The following is a 19560-nucleotide window of genomic DNA, read 5'->3' on the forward strand; positions in this document are numbered from 1 at the left end:
AAATATCTAGAATAAAAAGCTATTTCAAATAGCTTTTCATAAAAATCATTTTTGAAATAAGTCTTTTTTGAAAAAAAAATATGTGTAAAATCTTTAAAAATGAATATTTAAGTTTTAATTTTTAAGAACAATGAATATTTAAGTTAGTGAATTTTTTTTTAATAAATTTAAGTTAATGAATGTTAAAATCTTTTTTTTAATTTATAATAAATGATTTTGGAATAACTTATACTATTTTTAAGTAATTTTTCATAAATATCATTTTAGAAATACAAAGGAAAATTTATAACAGACGTACCCTTAATCATACAACAAATAATTAAATTAAGAAACATAAAAATATTTAACAAATTTATAACAACCCGGTCCATTTTTCAATCTGATTCACCCGTACTCTAACGTAAAACGAGATCAAACCAACCAACAACGAACCGGCCGGTTCATTCGGTTTCTATAAGGGTGTAATAGCAAAAATGGGGTGCTAACATGAACACTCTTTCACACATTTGATCTTCTTCAAGGAAATCACATTGAGCTTCGTATTGTTCAGAAAACGTTGAAAATGGAAATCGATGGCGGAACAACGAATTCGAATGCTACAACAATAACCATAAGCGTGAAATTCATTGGTTCCACAATACCCATTTCAATTTCACCTCAATCAACCATCAAAGAACTCAAGTCCCTTCTTCTACCTGCCACCAATGTTCTTCCAAGAGGCCAAAAACTCATCTTCAAAGGTTGAATTTTTACTCACTTTTTCATTGACCCTTTTGTTCATTGATGTGTGAATGAATGTTGAATTGTTTAACAGGTAAGGTTTTGGAAGATTCTGTGACAGTGGCTGCTTCAAATTTGAGTAATGGGTCTAAAGTTATGCTTATGGCTTCTCAGGGTTTATATCAAGGGGTATTATTTTTTGATGATTAAAGTGTCTTTTTTTAATGTGTTAGCTTGATGGGTTGTTAACTATGTTTATATGTTTTCATCATTATGTTGAATTATCGCTATGAAGCACAAACACAGACACCGAATATCATACAACACATGTACACCGGTAATAATTTGAGTAAATAGAAGTGATCATATGTAATCATAAGTGACAGTGTCGTGTCAGACACTTTAGACATGCTTTTAATTTGAAGTATCGGTGCTACATAGATTATAGTCTTGTTTGGATAAACAATGTAATTAAGCGCTTATAGCTTAAGTGTTTATCATATGGAGAGTTTATGGAAATACGTTGAAAACAAGTTATAGACATATCTTAAGTTGTTTCAGTAAGCTCTTCCAAACAGTTTTACAAGTACTTATGTGAGTAGATAAATCAAATAAGTCAATCTAAAGAGGTGGTATGGTTTTATGATTGAGGTAAATAATTGGGGGGAAACAAACTACTAATAGTGTTTTACTAAGTGTACATGGATCGTTTCACATGGGTAATGACCAAGGCTAGTTAGAAGTGGTACATAATTACACAAGTCAGATAAGCTTTATTATGCTACTCAATAAAAGGAAATAAAAAGTTGTGTATAGATGCAACTTTGTAGAGTGTGTTTTTATTTCTTTGCAATCCGAAAAGTGAAGCTTGTAGATTTCATATGTTTTGTTCAGGATGGTCCAGTCTTGAAGAGAGCTCAGGCTGTTCCAGGAACGAGGAAAGATAGCCACTCAAGCTCTAGTAATGACGTGAAGAAAATTCCAGTAAAGAACAGGTTGGAACGGTGGAAAGCAACAGGAGTTGTAGCGTTGTCTGAATGCAACTTGGAGGTAAAAAAGTCGTTATGGTTATATCGTATGTTCAACTAGACACTTAAATTTTCATGTCAACTGGAAATTGGGAGATGTGGAATGCATTAAGATTTGAAGATATTTGTGTTGAACTTTTTACTATGTTTTTCTATGCAATATATGCTTTTGGAGTGTTTCTCTGGTTTGCATGTTAGAGGTATGTAGGAGTTGCTTATTTCAGAATACAGGATCATTAGAGATGGGCTGTATAGGTTATCGGCTCCATTTACTAGTTCATCAAATCATCATGATTCTTTGTAGATTTTTTTTAGTTATTAGAAAGTTTAAAGGGGTGTAAATTACAGACTGTGACTGTGTACTTTACATGTGAGCTGCCTGTGACTAAATTCATATTAGATATATTAGAAAGATCTCGCATTGTTTTTTTTATTAACTTAGCTGGAAGGTCATGTTGTGACATAGTTCTAAATTGAGGTCTGCAACTACAATTGCAACCGCAATATAAAGGTTTAGAAGGTATCCGTAACGGCATCGCAATCGCGGCCACATTTGCTCATATTTTTCCATAATTTTAAGGTTCGCAAAACACCGTTCACTTTTAGACATGTGTTCGGTTTCTTCCGGCGATCACTTTGTTTGACCGTAAACTACCTCATCTGCTGTGCTCAACTTGTTTTATAGGCAAGTTATTGTAGTTCCGAGTACTACTATGTTTAGTCATTTTGAAGTCTGCATAGAGCTTGGAAGCATCATAGAGTGAATATTACATTTTGCAAGGGTAGCTGCAAGTAACACTGCTTATCAGTACCTTGATTCCCGTGAGAAAGCTGAAAGAACATGAGGGTTATGAGTCAAAGAGTTACAAAAGCTAGATGGTTGAATTGTTCATATAAATTTATACTGGAAGGGAAATAGTGTTTCCCCCTTGCCATTTGAGCGAATTTTGGTTTACACCTGTAATAATTTTTTTGGATTCCAACCATATAATTTAAAGATTCTTTGCATCTAGCCTTTCGTGAAATTTGACTGTACAAAATAGATACTCCCTCCGGTCACATTTATAAGCAAAAAACAATTTTTTAGGTACATTGAACAATTAATGTACCTGACCTATAAATGTGACTAGATACATTAATTATTTAATGTATCTAAAAAAGTGTTTTTTGCTTATAAATGTGACCGGAGGGAGTATATGACAGGGGGAAAACCAAAATTCGCCTAAATGTCAGGGGGCGAAAGTACCTTAAATTTTGAAATTTGATATCATGAAGGTCTAAAAGAGAAGAATCTTTAAATTACAAGGTTGGAATCTAAAAAAATAAAATTACAGGGGGGAAACCAAAATTCACTCAAATGGCGGGGGGGTAGGGAACACTCTAGCCCTATTTTTAATCGCTTGTCAATTGTGGTACAAAATATCCTCTTTACCTTTGCTTGCAATTTTAATTTAAATAGGCCATACCTGATGAGGTTTGGATTTGTGGATCGTCTGCAAGAGTTCTACATTGCAACGACAATTTACTTAAAAATGTCCCTGTTGAAATTTCACAACTTACTCGGCTAGATGTAAGTTAGACTTTTCTCATTCTTCATTGTTTTTTCATCTATAAATTTTTTCTCATTGGAAGCAAAATTTAATCACAGTTTGCTACTTTCAAAATGTTGCAGAAACTATTTATTAATTCTAATAACTTGTTGGAAGAATCAATTAACTGGGAAGCACTGTCAAATCTGAAGTACCTAACAGTACTATCATTGAACCAGAACCGGTGAGTTACGTGATTATATATTGCATATCTTTCTTTACAATTTGTGCCTGTTTTTGTTTAACTCAGAAAGCGACAAACGGTTTTCTGCAGTTTAACTACTTTGCCATCTGCGTTGGGATCAATAACCTCTTTGAGGGAGCTGCATGTCTCCAATAATCAATTGGCTGGCCTTCCTGATGAAATAGGGCATCTGACAAAGTTAGAAGTCTTGAAAGCCAACAATAATAGGTACAATGAATACAAATTATTTTTGTTGAAATATTGATTCTGATTGCTGTCATTCATCATTTTCAACAGTCTTAATCCAATGTCTAATGCTAATGAGTTTACTTAGGTGAACGGATCAGTTCACAGCTTCATGCAAATTTCATCTCGTCATGCAGAGATTTTTTTTTTTATAATAACCACAAAGTGGTGTTCTTTTGGTAAAAACTTGTCATTTTGATTGATGTGTCTATTTTTCTCAGGATGAGTAAAATCAGTGAATTTATAGGGAAATGCCATTCTCTTGTTGAGGTACGGTCTTCTATCTTTATGAATTTTTTCATTCCTTTTTCAGAAAGTTTCTTAGTGTATGATCTTGCATAGCCGAATTAAATCATAAGTGAAATGATAATCTCGTTTTCTTAGATGAGGTAATGCTTATCAAGGTTTTTTGTTTTTGTTTTTGTGGAGCAGGTTGATTTCTCATCAAATTTTCTATCAGAGTTGCCAGAGACATTCAGTAGTTTTAGCAATTTGAAGGTGGATTTCTTTTTCCTTCCAAGATTGGTTTGAAACCATTCTTCTGAAAGTAAACGGTCACTTTTGTTAGTTATAGACTTTTAGTCCTTAAATTTTTCAAAATTACAAAAATATTTTCAATGTACCATTTGTTTTACCTCGTTAATTTTGTTCTCAAATGTGTCTTTGACCAGTCACTTTGGTGCAAGCAATTGCTAAAAGAAGATATATTCAAGGATTTTTTTTTTTTTTTTGCATTTTTGGTACACTCGGGGACTATAGCGAAACTGCCTTGCATATTTACGGACCAAAATCACTGTTTACTCTAATTAAATATAGTAATACAAATTTTTTTCCTTTATCTCAACTTCTCTTCAGATATAGTGTCTCTGCCCTTTAAATCTAATGAGTTAAGTTATAGTACATTCAATATTAAACTAATGGTGGTTACACCCTTGCTTGCTCATACAAATTCACTTTTGAGAAATTGAGGTCAACAAATTTGTATTACAGTGATAGGGAAAATCAAAGGTAGACTCTAAATATGAGTTACTTTTGCAAGTATCTGGGATATTTTTAGTAAATATTTGTAAATTATGTTGTATTTGACTATTCACATATATATAAATATACATCACATGCTCAAAGTAAAATGGATCTGTTATGTTCCAAAAATGCTAACTTTTCTTGCATTATACTCCACATTTGTGAAAATTATGCAGGCTTTGCATCTTAGTAACAATGGGATGAAATCCCTGCCATCAAAACTATTCAAGACTTGCTTGCAGCTTTCCACCTTGGATCTCCATAATACAGAAATAACTATTGATATACTTCGTCAGGTGCGCACTTTAGTTTTTGTATTATCATTCTAAACAAAAAGCATTGCATTTTAATTGAAGGCTTATCATAGTTATTCATTGGAGCATGACAGCAAAATGTCTGTGGTTTTCTTTCAGTTTGAAGGATGGGACAGTTTTGATGAGCGCCGTCGCTCAAAGCATCAGAAACAAATAGAATTCCGAGTTGGAGTTTCTAGAGATTTTGATGAAGGTGCTGATAAAAACTAAATAGAAACTACTTTAAACATATGTAATGCAGTTCAAACTTAATCAACATTCCTTAACATGCCTCTGGTGTTGTGGCAAATTAGAAATATATCTTTTAATGTTTAGTCTTTTAAATTGAGCAATGTATACAATGTTATCTTCCTATATGATTATTGGAAACATTTTTCTAGTGGACAAGTCACAAGTGTCTAATATTCCCCGAATTGTAGATTTCATTCAAACACATTTTCAACTTGTATATAATGTAGGACTGTTCAAAATAAACGCCGAAACTGCGCCAAAACTAATTGAACCTATTTTGACAGTTCTGAACAGAACCTATGTTTCATACACAGTTTACTAACTAGAACCAAACTGCAAATAACTGAATCGAACTGTAAGAACGGAACTGCCAAACCCACTGAATATTGAAAAACCTGTTTGTAAACTGCCAGCAAACAATCATTCGTGGTGTCAATTCCCTACATGTTGGTGCTATGTTTTTACAATGGAAAGAATGTGCAATTTTTTGTCATTGAGATCTTTTGCAGCATGTGCCTCTTTTGCAGCAACACTTTTCTGTTAAACACGTGCCTCTTTTGCAGCATTTTTTGAATGCATGTTCGTCTAATTGGATGCATGTTTTTGTGTGGATTCAGTCTAAGCATATTGGTTTCAGTTTTGAAAAACAATTTAGTTTGAAGAAGAAGAAAAAAATAAGGTTTCAGTTTGGTTTGGTTTGAAAATAAAGAAACTGTTCACCGAACTATAACATTGATTTTCTTCATGAAACCTTATTTCTGATTTTCTCATCTTCACACTTTTTATACACATTGAAACCACCATTGTTTTCATCAATCCTTGACTATGTGAGGTCTTTTGAAAGCTTAAATACACCATTCACTCAAATTTACCTACATTAGTTTTTAACCCAAAAAATTTAAAATTTAATTCTTGACTAACCATTGTTAACCTTTGATCTTGGATAATTCCTTTAGATTAACCATCTTGTAACTCCAATTTTACCATTGTTGTTCCTTGTGGCCAGATTCACTCTTTTCACAATTTCAAATTCCTCCTTTTCAAATAATAAATAATTGTAACATGTACCAAAATAAAATGATAAAATATATATAATTGTAACAATGAGACAGACAACGTGAGTGGCTTGCAAAAACATACAATTTAGACCAACTATCAACACAAGATTGTTTTTTTTAGTGGAAACAAAAAAATACAAGAAAAAAAACTAATTTTGTTGCAAAAATTTCAATTTAGATGATAGATGTATCAACTTATTATATCTCTGTCATTATTTTATCACTTTATATGTTGATATTCTATAAATCCTCTAAATATAAGTTCTTTTTCAAACTATCTCTATCTCTAAATATATGTCTACTTTCAAATTATGACATACATGTATTCATATCTCCTCAAATGTACCCTTAATTCTTATTAATATTAAGTGTTTTTTTTATTGGATTATTATTAAGAGGAGTTATGATACAACCACAACTTTTGATGAGATCAAGAGTTCATTGAGCATGTGTAAAGAAACCTATAAAAAAAAAAAAAACAACTCAAAGTTGGATCATATCATATGCATGCAAAGTAATACTTTCACGCCAAGAAGCATGCAAGCTTGCGAGAGACAATTGCTAATGGAATGCTTGTCAATTAAATTCTTGCATTTTATTGGCAGAAGATTCAAACAAACCAACACCTGCAATATATCAAAAAATTGAAGACTCTTTGCATGCACCAATCACTTACAAATGTTTTAGTTTTTATCAAGTATCATTAGAAAATAGTCTAATTAGGCATTAATTCCTATTTAAAAATAATATTAGATGTCTTTTTAATATATTAGGGTTCATTGAGTTACTTGGAGCAAGAGCTCAATATATTGTATCTCATTTTAAATAATGGAAGATTATTTTGAGTGAAAAACTGCACGGTGTGTGTTTGTGAGCAACAACTCTTTAATTCTCGATTGGATCAAAACTGATGGAATCATTTTCTTGGGGTAATCCTCATCCATTAGAATGTGGTGTCCCTGTATATCTATTTTGTTTCTTCATTTTTGAGTCATTCATATTTTCCACCAACATGATTTCTAATTTTGCTTCCAATAGCTCCGTAATTCTCATCAATTTTTGAACAACTATCTATCTTTTTGAACAAGTATCTATCTTTGATATTTTGCCAAATTTGTTGACTAAATTAGTTTATGTAAGAGAGAAAATGTTCTCAAAATTGCAGTGAGCTCGCTAAACTCGCACATTCTACAAAACCGCCCCCTAAGTTTTGCACATTCTAGAAGATAGTTTTGATTTGGAAACTATTATTTCATCATCCATAGGAAACAGTTCTTTGATATTTGAGTTTACCTTCATGAGAGGATTGTCATTTAGAGAACCTGAACAACATGTGGAAAAGAAGAAAGGTCAAAATCAAAAGGGTGATGAGGTAACATAAGAAAATAAGATTGATCCAAAAAGTCTTCACCTTGATCATTATCAAAATTTTCAATGGTAAGGGGCTTTATGGTGGAATTTGAAAGAGAAGGTATGGCTGTTTGGCCATCACCATATTCCTACACATTAAAATAATGTGAACTTCTATAAATTGTTAATATTTGTAGGATCAGCCTGACTAATTAACAAAATATATAATTTAGACAAATAATCATGATTTCACTATAGAAATAATAAGTAATTGAAATCAAAAGAGTTAGTTTTAAGACTGAACTTCGAATTACTGAGCAACAATAACAAAAAAACTCACCTGTGAAGAACTTTTATGCTCAAAAGTAACAATTGGACCTGATGATTAACTGGCTAATTCTAAATGAGTTGACAATGTTATTTGGCTTGGCATTAGTTGATGTGTTTCCATCTTCAACACTTATCTTGATACCCTGCATAAATTTAAAAGGATATTTAAGTTGGTTGTATAGTTGAAGTTTATTTTCTTTAATACTTCTATTATAGCTTTATATGAAAAATGAGGTGGTACTACATTACATTATTTTCGGGAGAGTGTTGGATGGTAGTCTCAGCAGTTTCTCCAAGTGGATGTTCTTGGCTCATCAAACATTGTTGATCCAATGTTTGTTCTTTCATCAACTCCTGTAAATGAACAGGAGCATTAGTGATATGAAACTACCATTTACATCCATTTTTACTAAGTAAGGCAATTTCCATTAGGCGTGGTTATCTTGAATAATATTGACCTGCGAAGAAGTCAACTCGTGTCCTGATGCCACTTCAACATCAATCTCATCTGACAAATCTACGGAACATTCATTACAGGAATCTTCGCCTTCGGACTCTTCTTGTAATTGTTTGAATAGATTCAGAAAATCCTCACGCAATTCGTAACACATTATAGAAATTAACATGATCATATACCAACTCGTAAGCATAGTAATAAAATCAAAATGTCCACTTTCAATTGTAAAACATCATTTTCAAGCTTCTATCTGATAGGCCACTCTATGAGCTCTTACATTTTAGAAAAATGTATGCATACATAAATCTACTTTGGAGGCTACAATTGTCATATAGAAAATGACATACACACCTCATTGTATTGTAAGAACTCCATTGCACAGTGTATGTGCATGTGTAAACACTAAACACATACATTAATAAACTTTGAGAGACATCACAAGAAATACGCGTAAATTTGTTATATTTTTGTTGTAAATATTACAACAAATATGTAATAGTTTTGAAAAATACTGAATATAGTGTGTACCTGAGCTGAAATTTATATCATAAATGTTAGAGATGCCTTTGGCTCCTGATGTTGAAGTTGGAGAGAATTTTGGACAATTATGTACAAAACTATCATGCGGCGATCCATTAACTGCATTCTGTCTGTTCACATTATCTCTAATACGACGTGTGAATTCAAACATAAAATACAAAGGTGGATGGTTGACTCTAGTGTTAAAACAACCGTAAAAAGCATTTAAGTTAAAATGAATGTTAAGACTCGTGTGATAATTACCATGAAAATGGATGGTTGACTCATTTGGAGAAACTAATCTTGTAGCAATGGTAATTCTCTTTTGATTTCAATTTACATCCAGCCAATTTTTTCATTTAACATCTTTTCTAATTTTGCATCAATACTTATTCAATTTTAATGTCAATTTAACAAAGGTAGCTTCCTCTTCATCGTTGACAATTTGAATATTACTCAAAAATGTATGAAAATGTTAATCAGATTTTGAATGCAGTTGCACACCTTCCTTTTATAAAAAAAAAAAAAAAAATGCATGTATATAAGTAAAAAGTAACGCATATGAAGATTACTGTACTAAACCATTATATAGCAGAATCAAGTCATGTTCAATTTCGATGATTGTAATCGACATGCAAGTACTAACTCCAAAATGATAAAGGCATACAGAAACAATTAGTTCCGACTGATACATTGTGAAACACTACTTTAACCAAAAAAGATATGTCAAATGACAAAACACAAAATCGATAAATAGAACAAAAAATGTGCCATCTAATAGTTCACAAAATCGAGAAACAATTAGTCCTTCGTGCATCAATCATTCTTCTCCGGATCATTTTTTGTTTAATGCTGCTTATTGATCAGCCGATCCATTTCCGTAACTGGATTACGTACCAATGGTGTACAAAAGAAAGTATTAAGACAGTTGGTTAGAAAAATAAAACGACACAGCAGGTTATATAGCTGAAACGAAAAAACCTATGGGAGATAAGGAAAGAATATACAAACCAGTGAGACAATGATAGGAGAGCAATGCTTCAAACAGGACGATCAGCCATGCCATTCTTAATGAGGTCTGCTAGGAATTGGTTTGCAAAAAGGAAAAGGGAGCTGTTAACAAACCATCAATTTATAACACAGACTTGTTAATAATGGGCGTGGGAAATGGAGAAAACATTAATATGCATGGAGGATGCGAACAGGCTTGTTGGGAATATAGAGCTGATAGTGGAAGCTATCAAATTCCTTAGGTTTTAAATTGGATCGGCGACCTAAAGCTATGTGGGAGGGAAATTTGAATTAGGTTGTGGAATGCTGATTAGGATTACAATTTAGAAGTAGTTAATGCTGAGATTAGGGAGGGAAAAATTAGGGTTAACAATAGCTCACCAGATAAGCTTTAGTAAATAAGATAAGATAAGATAAGAGAGTGAGTGTTAGAGAAGGTGTTCAGAAGAAAGTGTTGCTAGCATTACTCTATCAATAATACATGTGTCCCCCCCCCCCCCCCCCCCACACACACACATATATCATATGATAATAACCCTTGATGTTATAGCACAAATCAGAATCACAGACCATTATTTTAAATATCAGTTCTTAATACCCATACTGCAAGCTTCTGCCTAATCATAAATCATGTGAATGTGATTATTGCATTTTGTGGAGCAGTAGATTTTTTTACACACATTTTTCTGTCTACTAAATAACCCTTTATAATTAATGTTTATTCCTTGTCCAGCTTAACTACCCAGTGTCTTATGACAACAAAACCAAATCTCCAAAAAGATCATTTAGATCTTAGTTGTATTTAGTGAGAAAGTCAAAAACATTATACGCTATCAAAAGACAAACCTGAATCCCCTTGAGAAAACAATTAGTTATTTAATCTATGTACACAATTCATGCCGCACGGTAACGCAACAAATAGGCAAGTGCCAAGAAAATATGATAATCATTGATCTAATTGAAGTCATAAACAAGTACTAACTAAATCATAGGATTTTGCCCTATAGTTAGCCATAAATGTTGTGATTATGCTGCGGATTCATTAATCTTACCTCCTTTTTTCTTTGCATCTTCGATCCCTCCAACCATCTTGAATGCCTCTTCTGGAAGATGATCGTATTTTGTTGTATACAACAGTTCCTGCAAGTTACATAATCATAAATAAGTCATCAAACATGCATTAACCATCCACTAAACATAACTTTTGTAACACCGTTCTTTTTTAATAGAGGGGAATTTTAAGGCAGTTGTGCAAGAAAAGTCTAAAGGAAAACTAAAAATAAAACAACAATCAAAAACAAACTAGTACATTAGTAAAATATGGAATAAGTACAGAAGGAAACAAGATTTAATTAATTTCAGTAGATTAATCACATATTTTCTAGTTGATGAAGCATTTAAATTATTAAATTAATTTAATTGTTAATTATTTAATTATTAAATGATTGAATTCCCTCTAGATGTAACTTGGCTACGCAGAACATCCATCGAATCATGTGTTCTTGCACGGCGACGTTGCTTTTCAGGTGTGGTCAAAGGTAATTTGTTGGCTGGGTATTAATCTAATTACGCCTCAAAATTTGTTTATCCATTTGTTGTGCGCAAGTCAAGACTAAATGACAATATAAGTACATACCTCAAAGCTGGAAATCGTCTCCTCCAAACTAACATATTTACCAGGAACACCAGTGGAAACTTCTGTAACATGAAAAGGCTGTGTCATTAACAGTTGGACTTTTCGTGCTCGAGCAATCGTCTCTTTGTCATCGTCACCTAGGTTTTCAGCTCCTTCAACTTCAATGATTTTTTTTAGATTCTTATACTTCTTTAGAAGTCTAAGAACATCAAAAGCAACTCTAAAATGTTTTTCACCTAAGGTAGAACTGTGCAGTATACGAGATGATGAGTCCAAAGGGTCGATGGCGGGAAAAATACCAAGCCCATGGAGCTGTTCAACAATTAACAAAAATGAAACAATTTAATTGGTTTGTTATAACCAAAAATATCAAATCAATAGCCACTTTAAACGTATCAGACCTTTGGACACATCATTAACGTAGAATCCGTGTGAGCAAAGATTGGAGGTGGAATGTTTGGCCCATAAGGAGGTATGGGGTTTAGCAGGAGAGAGGTAATTAAACCTTTCTTTGTGTTGGAAGAATCCTGATGTGTATTATTTGTAATAATACGTTTCTGTAAATCTTTGAAATCCATTGACAGTGTTGTCTGATAACCAACAGCAGACGGCCCAATCAGTGAAGATATCTCTAAGTTTGCCTGCAATTGTGTCAGACATCAAATTACTATTAATTTCTATTAAATGAAAATAAAAAAAAAAAATTAATGCATATATAAAAGATAATCTTACTTCAGCCAAGTTGACCATGTTGTCAACATAGAAAAGCACATCATTTCCATCATTAGAAAAATTTTCTGCAACACTAAGTCCGCTATAAGCTACACGGGCACGGGCACCAGGGGATTCATTCATTTGACCGTACACAAGAACACATTTGCTTTCCTTCTAAATCCATGAAACAACCATAACCAACAACTTAGAAAAAAGAAAAGAAAAGAAAAACTATGTATAACATTGTTGAATGTGTATCATGAACATCATTGTGTTCACCTGCTCGTCGCCCAGTTTAATCAAACCAGACTCAAACATTTTGTTATACAGAGCACAAGCATCTTGGGTACGTTCTCCAATGCCAGCAAAAACAGATAAACCACCTGATAAATGGAAAAGCAAGCATAGATTACAAAATAATAATAATAAAAATAAAAAATTGAGCGTACTAAGCTAGAAAATACCATGCGCCTTGGAAATGTTGTGTACAAGTTCCATAGCCAATGTTTGATTTTCAACACCAGCACCAGCAGAAAGCAAAATACTTCCTCCTTTTAAGATAGGTGCAACCAGGTCAATAACCTGTATATAAAAATGGTTGCAAATTTATATAAATGCAATCAGAAACTTAGATATCCAAGCACACAATCCAACTGAAACAGTATGCAAACTTTATCAATAGAAATTTTGGACTTCAGTATACAACCAGAATGTTACATGCAACAGTAATTTTAGATTTGAAATGTAAAACAGTCCACAAAGAAGGCAAGATACGGTTCTCACACCAAGATTTTTGAGAGCTTTATCCTCTCCCTACCAATCATATATCCAAATAACTGAATGATCCTCCCTTTGCAACAACTTCCCTATTTATTTATAACAATAATAACGCTAAATGTCGCAAAATCAAAATTTGCAAAAACACACGAAGCAGCAATCCAACACGGAAAAAACTCTTTGTTAACTTTCTCTCACCTTTTGATACAAGTCCCTCTTAAGTATTCACTTTCTTCTTCTTGTTTACCTCTCATTTTATTTTATAAACCTCCATTTCAATTTCCATCTGATTTCTCTCATCTAACTACACCTAAACGCGATTCATAAAAGGTAAATAAAATTAAAATACTGTCAACAGTTACATGTGCAGTTTTTATTATGTGTGAGAGGGAAGCGTGTGTTAAGCAAGTGATTCCCTGTTTGCGATTCATAAAACACACATGATAAAAACTTCAACACATAATAAAATATTGCACACATGGTCAGTTTTGGTCTCCTATGCACCTTCTTCTACAATTTTGTAATTAGATGTCTACTAGAATGCAATCACAAATAAACAAAAGAAAGTAAAAAACAACGAATAAAAAATACCTTGATGCCAGTGACGAGGATGTGGATTTTTTTTCTTTTTCTTCCTCATCCCCATGATTCCTTATGTCCACCTTCAAAAGCAATTCCGTAATTAGATGTCTAAGAGAATTTAATCATAGATAAACAAAAGAAAGAGAAAAAAAACAACAAATAAAAATACCTTGAGGCCCTCATCATAAATTTTGTTGCCGTCATTTTCCATAATGGGAATTTCCTCATTTTCAATCCAAGGAATTCTTTGTTTTACATGGATAGGCCTGAATATATTTGTGCCTAACATAATTGACAAAAACCAACGTAAGTAAAAAATCGTCAGAAAATAGAAAAAATATGGGAAAATTACACTAACCTCCCCTAAACTCTAACTAAATGTCACTCACCTCCCCTCTATTTTTTAAAAAAACACTGACCTCCCCTCACACTAACTTTGTTTAATCACCGTTTGAAGAAGAGAAGAAAAACATTCCGTTCTCAATATTTGTTTTTACAGAAACATCACTTCCATTTTTCCGTTTGAAGTGCAATTGGTTGATGAGGAAATAAGATGGCAAGTTTCGTAATCTGCATGAGACTTACCAAACTTGTCATGAAGATCCCATTCTATGGTGGAACGGATATAATACCAAACACTGTAAACCTAATTTTTAAGATTAAAGAACATTGCGTGACTTTGCTTTAATCATCAATTTAATCTGGCACTAATCCTTTGTTTATACTGTTAATTCCATTTCTTTGATATTTATTTTCTTAATTGAAATCACCTTTCATTAGGTTAATTAAATCAAAATTTCAATGTTGGTAGAAATCAATATAGCAACGTAATTGGTGAAAGCATGCAGACAATCTCAGAGTATAAACGTAATTGGTGAGAGCAACGACGTGTGACAACGCAAAGATTAAACTGAAGGCAAAAATGAGTTAGGAAGGTGACGACTAGTAATTAGATGACAATGATTAAAAAGTTAGGAATACACTTACATTTCATTTTTGAGAGGGAATGCCAAAAAGGTTACAAACCCATTACTATTCTAATCTTATAAGGTTTCCTAATGTTTGGTTGATGATATTAGTGGAATAGTGGATTGACTGGATTCAACAATAAAGGTTTGTCCCCACAATGTTAATAGAAGATTCTTAACAAAAAAAGTTAACGGAAAAATTAACGGTGTTAAAAGAGAAGGGGAGTGTTTGTCTATTTGATTCAAACTTAAGGGAGGTTAATGTTAATTTTAAAACTAGAGGGGGTGTCAATGTCGTTTTGATAAACCTTAAGGGAGGTGGATGTAATTTTCCCAAAAAATATTAATAGAGTCTCAGACACATTAAAACACTTTAAAACTTACACAAAGAGCCTTTGTTGTCGATCGGCTCTCCAAATGTATTCATAATACGACCCAAGGTGCCACCACCAACAGGAACCTATCAAAAACAAAAGTTAATAATAAAATAATAAATAATTAGACAAGAGATAAATTATTCCGTATTTATTAGACAAGAGATAAATTATTCGGTATTTACATACACGGATAGGAGAGCCGGTGCTTATCACACGTTGCCCTTTCACAACTCCTTTGGTTGCTTGCATAGCAACGGTTCTAACAGTGTTGTCGCTAAGATGTTCAGCCACCTCCAATAATAGTTTTGCCGAACGGTCCATGACTTGAAGGGCTGTGAACAGTGGAGGTAAACCCGTTACAAAACTCACATCGACGATGTGGTCTGTAACATGGCAAACATGTCCAATTTCATTCTGCTGCAAAGACTCAGGTTTAGTTGAATACAGGCGGTGATACACAGAAGATTGGCTCAACATTGAGGCAGCGGAAACAGAGGGCATTGAGCATCTAACAAGAGGATGTTGAATTATAGCTATGAGTCTGCGTGAAGCCGCCATGTGAAGATTAATGGGTTTGGTGAAGCTCGTCCAGAAGCTACTGCATATAATTGAAATGCAACAAGCTCAGAAATCAACCTATGCATATGCATTATTTCTTTATATAAAAATAAATAAATAAATAATAAAAAAAGAAACAACAACTCAAGTTAGGATACTCTACTTGACCTAGAAGAGAAGAGAAATAACGGAAAGTAATGTGGCTGATCTTTTTTTTTTTTTAATTCATGAAAATAAAATGTTAGAAGTAACATTTAGATTGATATAACAAAATAATAATAATGAAAACCTTCTTTTGTCCTGGCAGCACCCACTGGCCACTGCTACTCTATACCTTAAAGTTATAAACCTTTATCAAACTAAATCAGAATAAGGTGCATGAAAAATATTTCAAAGATGAGAATTGAAAATTAGAATATCGTCAAAATTTAATGCCTAATCTCACATAAAAATTTGTTCTTTTCATTGAACACCGTTTGCCAAATCAGAACTACAAACATAACAATGAAAACCACAAAAAAGACATTGCATTGCATGAAAGAATAATTATCGTGTACCATGTACAACGAAAGTAGATGATAAAAATATTTTCTATTAGGTGCATACTTCACACAAACAACTAGTATGTTTAATAACTAAAACCCCTTTTTTTTTTGAAACATTATGTTTCGTAAATTCTCAGCAACATATATTCTATATAAAGAATGCATGAGGAAATCTCTCAATATAATTCTCAATATGTTAGTTTAATGAACAACCATAGTTAAGTAGGATATGTCCTTTAAGATGGAATGAAATTATGCAACAAAACACTTAAATTGACACAACTTGAAGGATTTCACCAACATTACCACAAAGTCAATAACCTTAAAATGTAGCTAGTATTAGGTAAATCTGTTAGAAATGAATAGGACACAATTGTTCGTATAATTATACCTTTGGTGCATCTTAAAGAATAAAACAATCAAGACACAATATAACTTGAAAGAGTTTTACTCCGATTCCAATAGAATAAATGAATTACTAAAAGATAAAAACCATATCACATTCCATGTTTCAATTCCATGAGTAAGAGATTATTATCTGTAAACTTTTATTTGAAGAACAAAATAATAATCTTAGATAAAGTGCTATAACAAGCTAACCCATGCAGAGGAGAAATTGAAACAGGACTGAACTTATAGGTATAATTGACTCAATTGGGAAAATGATCACTACTAAATGTTTAGTTGCCAAGTATATGTATATTTTACGCAAATAATTCCTGATCTTTATAGCACGAGCAACTACATCTTGTGTATCTTAGATAAAAAAAAATTAGACCTTTAAAGTTCAATCTTATGTTTGGTTATTAAGAATAAGACTCTTAAGTTCTCATGAAATTCTATGCAAGTATTATTATAGTAACAAAGTAGAAATGCAGCAACCTATGTTACACTCTTGGAAATTTCTACTCCTTAAAATACATTTTGACACAATTAAGAAAAGAGCAGGAAAACAATATACAAATCCAATTCAGAAATTCAGATCATTAGCAAGAATAAATATACAAGTTTGTAACAACAAATCAAAGCTTCAACTATCACTTGTATAAGAGGTTTCATAGGAACAACCAGGGTTATCTTCTATAGAACAACGACATTGCAAAATATCCAGAAGACATATTTCACTAGCATAAAAAACAAAAACACACAAACCTGAAAATAAATTTGACTGAATGTTCAAGAGGAATAACCTTTGGAACATGAATTGCTCAATCCATTACTTTCGGTTTGCATCAACAACTCTTAGAATTTTATTCATATCCTTTTTACAATATATGCATTTATGCTATATCTACCTTAACAATCATAGGTTCCATGAAATCCTAGCTAATGTAACATAATTCTATGATAAAGCCCTTTTTGTTTCACATGTTTGGGAACCCAAATCCGGAAAAAAACTCATTTTCAAAGGAATTTAAATAAAAACAGGATTTGAAACCTCTTAGCATCAATCAAATCTCAATTCACTCATCTTAACTGCTACCAAGAATGTACACTCAGACTTAGGCAGAACAGGGTAACTAAACGGCTTATAGCAACCAACAAAAATCATTTTACAAAGAACCCAAATCTTGAAATAAATTAAAACTCCAGCAAACTAGTGATCAAGAGGCACATAACAAAAACACTAAGGCTGACCATCAAACACCCACAATATAACAAATCACTTTAACACAACAATAAACATAATTAGTTAACACACGGAACTAATAGTTTTACACTTAACAAGTCTTAAATTGGTAATTTAAATTTCAAAGCACATAAATCCAAGTCTTACATTACCGATCAGTACCAGTGACAAAACTTACCTATCAATGTGTTGACATAAAGAAATGGAACCAACCACGTTTTACTGTTAAGTTATTAGAAATGCAAAGTGGCACATGTAACATGTTTTTATATATCAGTAATAATGCAATGAATGGATGCCAAATTATGACATTTAGGTTGAGAGAAAAAACAGGCATGCCACAAACAATGGACAAAGATTTACAAAATTAGATATTGGCAAATGTTGTAATTTACCTTGGTGACTTTGGAAATAGTGTTTGCAGCTGGTATGTCCTTGTCAAGTAACTCTTTAGCAATGTCCTCTGGAAGATCAAAAACGGCTCCTTGAACCTGATATTAGGCATTGGCAATGTAAAAAAGTGTCAACAGTTTAAACAATGCAGGTGGATTCCCGATAACATTGGAGTTCCAAGAAAGACAAGCACAGAAACGAATTTAACTCAGATACAAACCCTTTCATCCGCAATTAAATGAACTTTTCCAACTTCGTCAGCAGCTTTGGAATATACATCAGAAAGAAACCCAGTGACTGATCTTGCTGAAAAATATCTGAGAATTTTCTGAATCTCTAGTTAATTGCAATGTAACCCATCCCTGCAATACAAGACAGTTTTAATTAGGTATACGATACCCACACACCCGTTAACTAAAAGAAAGAAAAACTCAAAAAAAAAAAAAAAAAGGACACATGCATAAAAGAAAAATATGCAGTAGATAATAAAAGGGAGACAGAGAAACTAAAGAAAGGAGGGGCATATTGCCAGCGAGAGTTGTGCAAGAGGAGGTTGATGGAGAATGACCGTTGGTGTAGTGCAGAGAAATAACGGAAAGAAGAACTTGCCTTTTCGAAAACTTATCGTCGGAACTCGGAAGCAACGGTGATCTGGTAAGTTTCTGGCGAGTTCAATTGATTATGAGCTGCTAAGTTTCGATTGAGTAACAGGCAACAAATTCTTCTTCTCGTGGCGGTAGGGACGAGAGATTTTGCTTACAACAAATTAATGGCATGATCACAGGAAAGAGATTTTAGTTTCTAGGTTTAGTAAGAACAATGTCATGAGAAATGATGAGGTATAGTTGAATAGGAAAGTAATTTTTATGAGAGAGGTTGACTACAGCTGTAAAATATGATAATTATATTTATTTAATACTCCCTAACGGTTCGTTTGGTAGGCCAGAGTTTGCTGATTGAAGAGAGAAAAAGCAAAGAGAGTAGCTTATTTCTATCGTTTGGAGCATCAGTGAAATGCAGAAGAGAGATTATAATTTGTAGGCCCCACCCACTTTTTGAGTCTCCTCTGATGTGCGAAGAAAGGGAGAGAGAGACCATGTTATTTCCATAGTTACCCCTCTTTCTCTCACATTGTCTTTCATATTATCTATACTTACTTTAGGGAGTAGCATTTTTAAAAAAAAATGACACGTGACACCTCATTTAGGGTGCCACGTCAGCGTTGGGGCTAAAACTGCCAAAGATTCAATACTTAAGGGACTGTTTTGTATTTAAATTAGTTAGGGGGCTGTAACCGCAAGTTTTAAAAAAATAGGGGGC

General features: G+C 32.9%; 2 protein-coding genes and 1 long non-coding RNA gene across 6 annotated transcripts; 1 reads left to right on the top strand and 2 right to left on the bottom strand.

Annotated features, from left to right (window-relative positions):
• The first annotated feature begins 532 nt into the window (after positions 1–532).
• On the top strand, positions 533–5491 carry LOC146939133 (LRR/ubiquitin-like domain protein). The gene is made up of 10 exons (XM_085752916.1): positions 533–740; positions 815–909; positions 1615–1770; positions 3208–3318; positions 3421–3521; positions 3612–3749; positions 3989–4037; positions 4200–4265; positions 4967–5086; positions 5204–5491. The coding sequence occupies exons 1-10, from the start codon at positions 563–565 to the stop codon at positions 5312–5314; spliced, it is 1125 nt and encodes a 374-aa protein (XP_085609042.1). The 5' UTR covers positions 533–562; the 3' UTR covers positions 5315–5491.
• Positions 5492–6716: 1225 nt separating this feature from the next.
• Positions 6717–9169, bottom strand: LOC146939134 (uncharacterized). The gene is made up of 6 exons (XR_015031558.1): positions 8532–9169; positions 8323–8427; positions 8084–8216; positions 7805–7892; positions 7687–7715; positions 6717–7019 (listed from the first exon to the last, which is right to left on the bottom strand). It is a non-coding gene; the product is annotated as an uncharacterized LOC146939134 (long non-coding RNA).
• A 611-nt stretch (positions 9170–9780) lies between these two features.
• On the bottom strand, positions 9781–19124 carry LOC146939135 (ATP synthase subunit beta, mitochondrial-like). 4 transcript variants are annotated; one of them, XR_015031556.1, is made up of 12 exons: positions 18850–19124; positions 18461–18602; positions 18243–18338; positions 15301–15709; positions 15122–15197; positions 13939–14051; positions 13779–13849; positions 12875–12992; positions 12690–12793; positions 12429–12584; positions 12098–12337; positions 11902–12008 (listed from the first exon to the last, which is right to left on the bottom strand). XR_015031556.1 is itself a non-coding variant. In XM_085752917.1 (9 exons), exons 2-8 carry the CDS (start codon positions 12906–12908, stop codon positions 10090–10092), a joined length of 972 nt encoding a protein of 323 aa, XP_085609043.1. In that variant the 5' UTR covers positions 12909–12992; positions 13779–13849; the 3' UTR covers positions 9781–9954; positions 10061–10089. The 4 variants fall into 4 exon arrangements, 1 of the variants encoding a protein (XP_085609043.1); XR_015031554.1 differs by having other exon boundaries at positions 15301–15712; XR_015031555.1 differs by having other exon boundaries at positions 15301–15712; positions 19001–19089.
• Between the last annotated feature and the right edge of the window lie 436 nt (positions 19125–19560).

This window comes from Medicago sativa, chromosome 3 (genome assembly GCF_051527215.1).
Source record: "Medicago sativa cultivar Bolivia chromosome 3, Bolivia_mono, whole genome shotgun sequence".
In the NCBI taxonomy this organism is placed as follows: Eukaryota; Viridiplantae; Streptophyta; class Magnoliopsida; order Fabales; family Fabaceae; genus Medicago; species Medicago sativa.

Bases quoted from the DNA above. Each gene is read 5' to 3' on its own strand.
- LOC146939133 (XM_085752916.1), top strand. From the start codon at position 563: ATGGAAATCGATGGCGGAACAACGAATTCGAATGCTACAACAATAACC. The intron at 3,319-3,420 runs GTAAGTTAGACT...AAAATGTTGCAG, and splicing joins CACAACTTACTCGGCTAGAT to AAACTATTTATTAATTCTAA. The intron at 4,038-4,199 runs GTACGGTCTTCT...TTTGTGGAGCAG, and splicing joins AATGCCATTCTCTTGTTGAG to GTTGATTTCTCATCAAATTT.
- LOC146939135 (XM_085752917.1), bottom strand. From the start codon at position 12,908: ATGGAACTTGTACACAACATTTCCAAGGCGCATG. The intron at 12,585-12,689 runs GTGAACACAATG...TCATGGATTTAG, and splicing joins TTAAACTGGGCGACGAGCAG to AAGGAAAGCAAATGTGTTCT. The intron at 10,128-11,112 runs GTAAGATTAATG...AATTCCTAGCAG, and splicing joins AGATGCAAAGAAAAAAGGAG to ACCTCATTAAGAATGGCATG.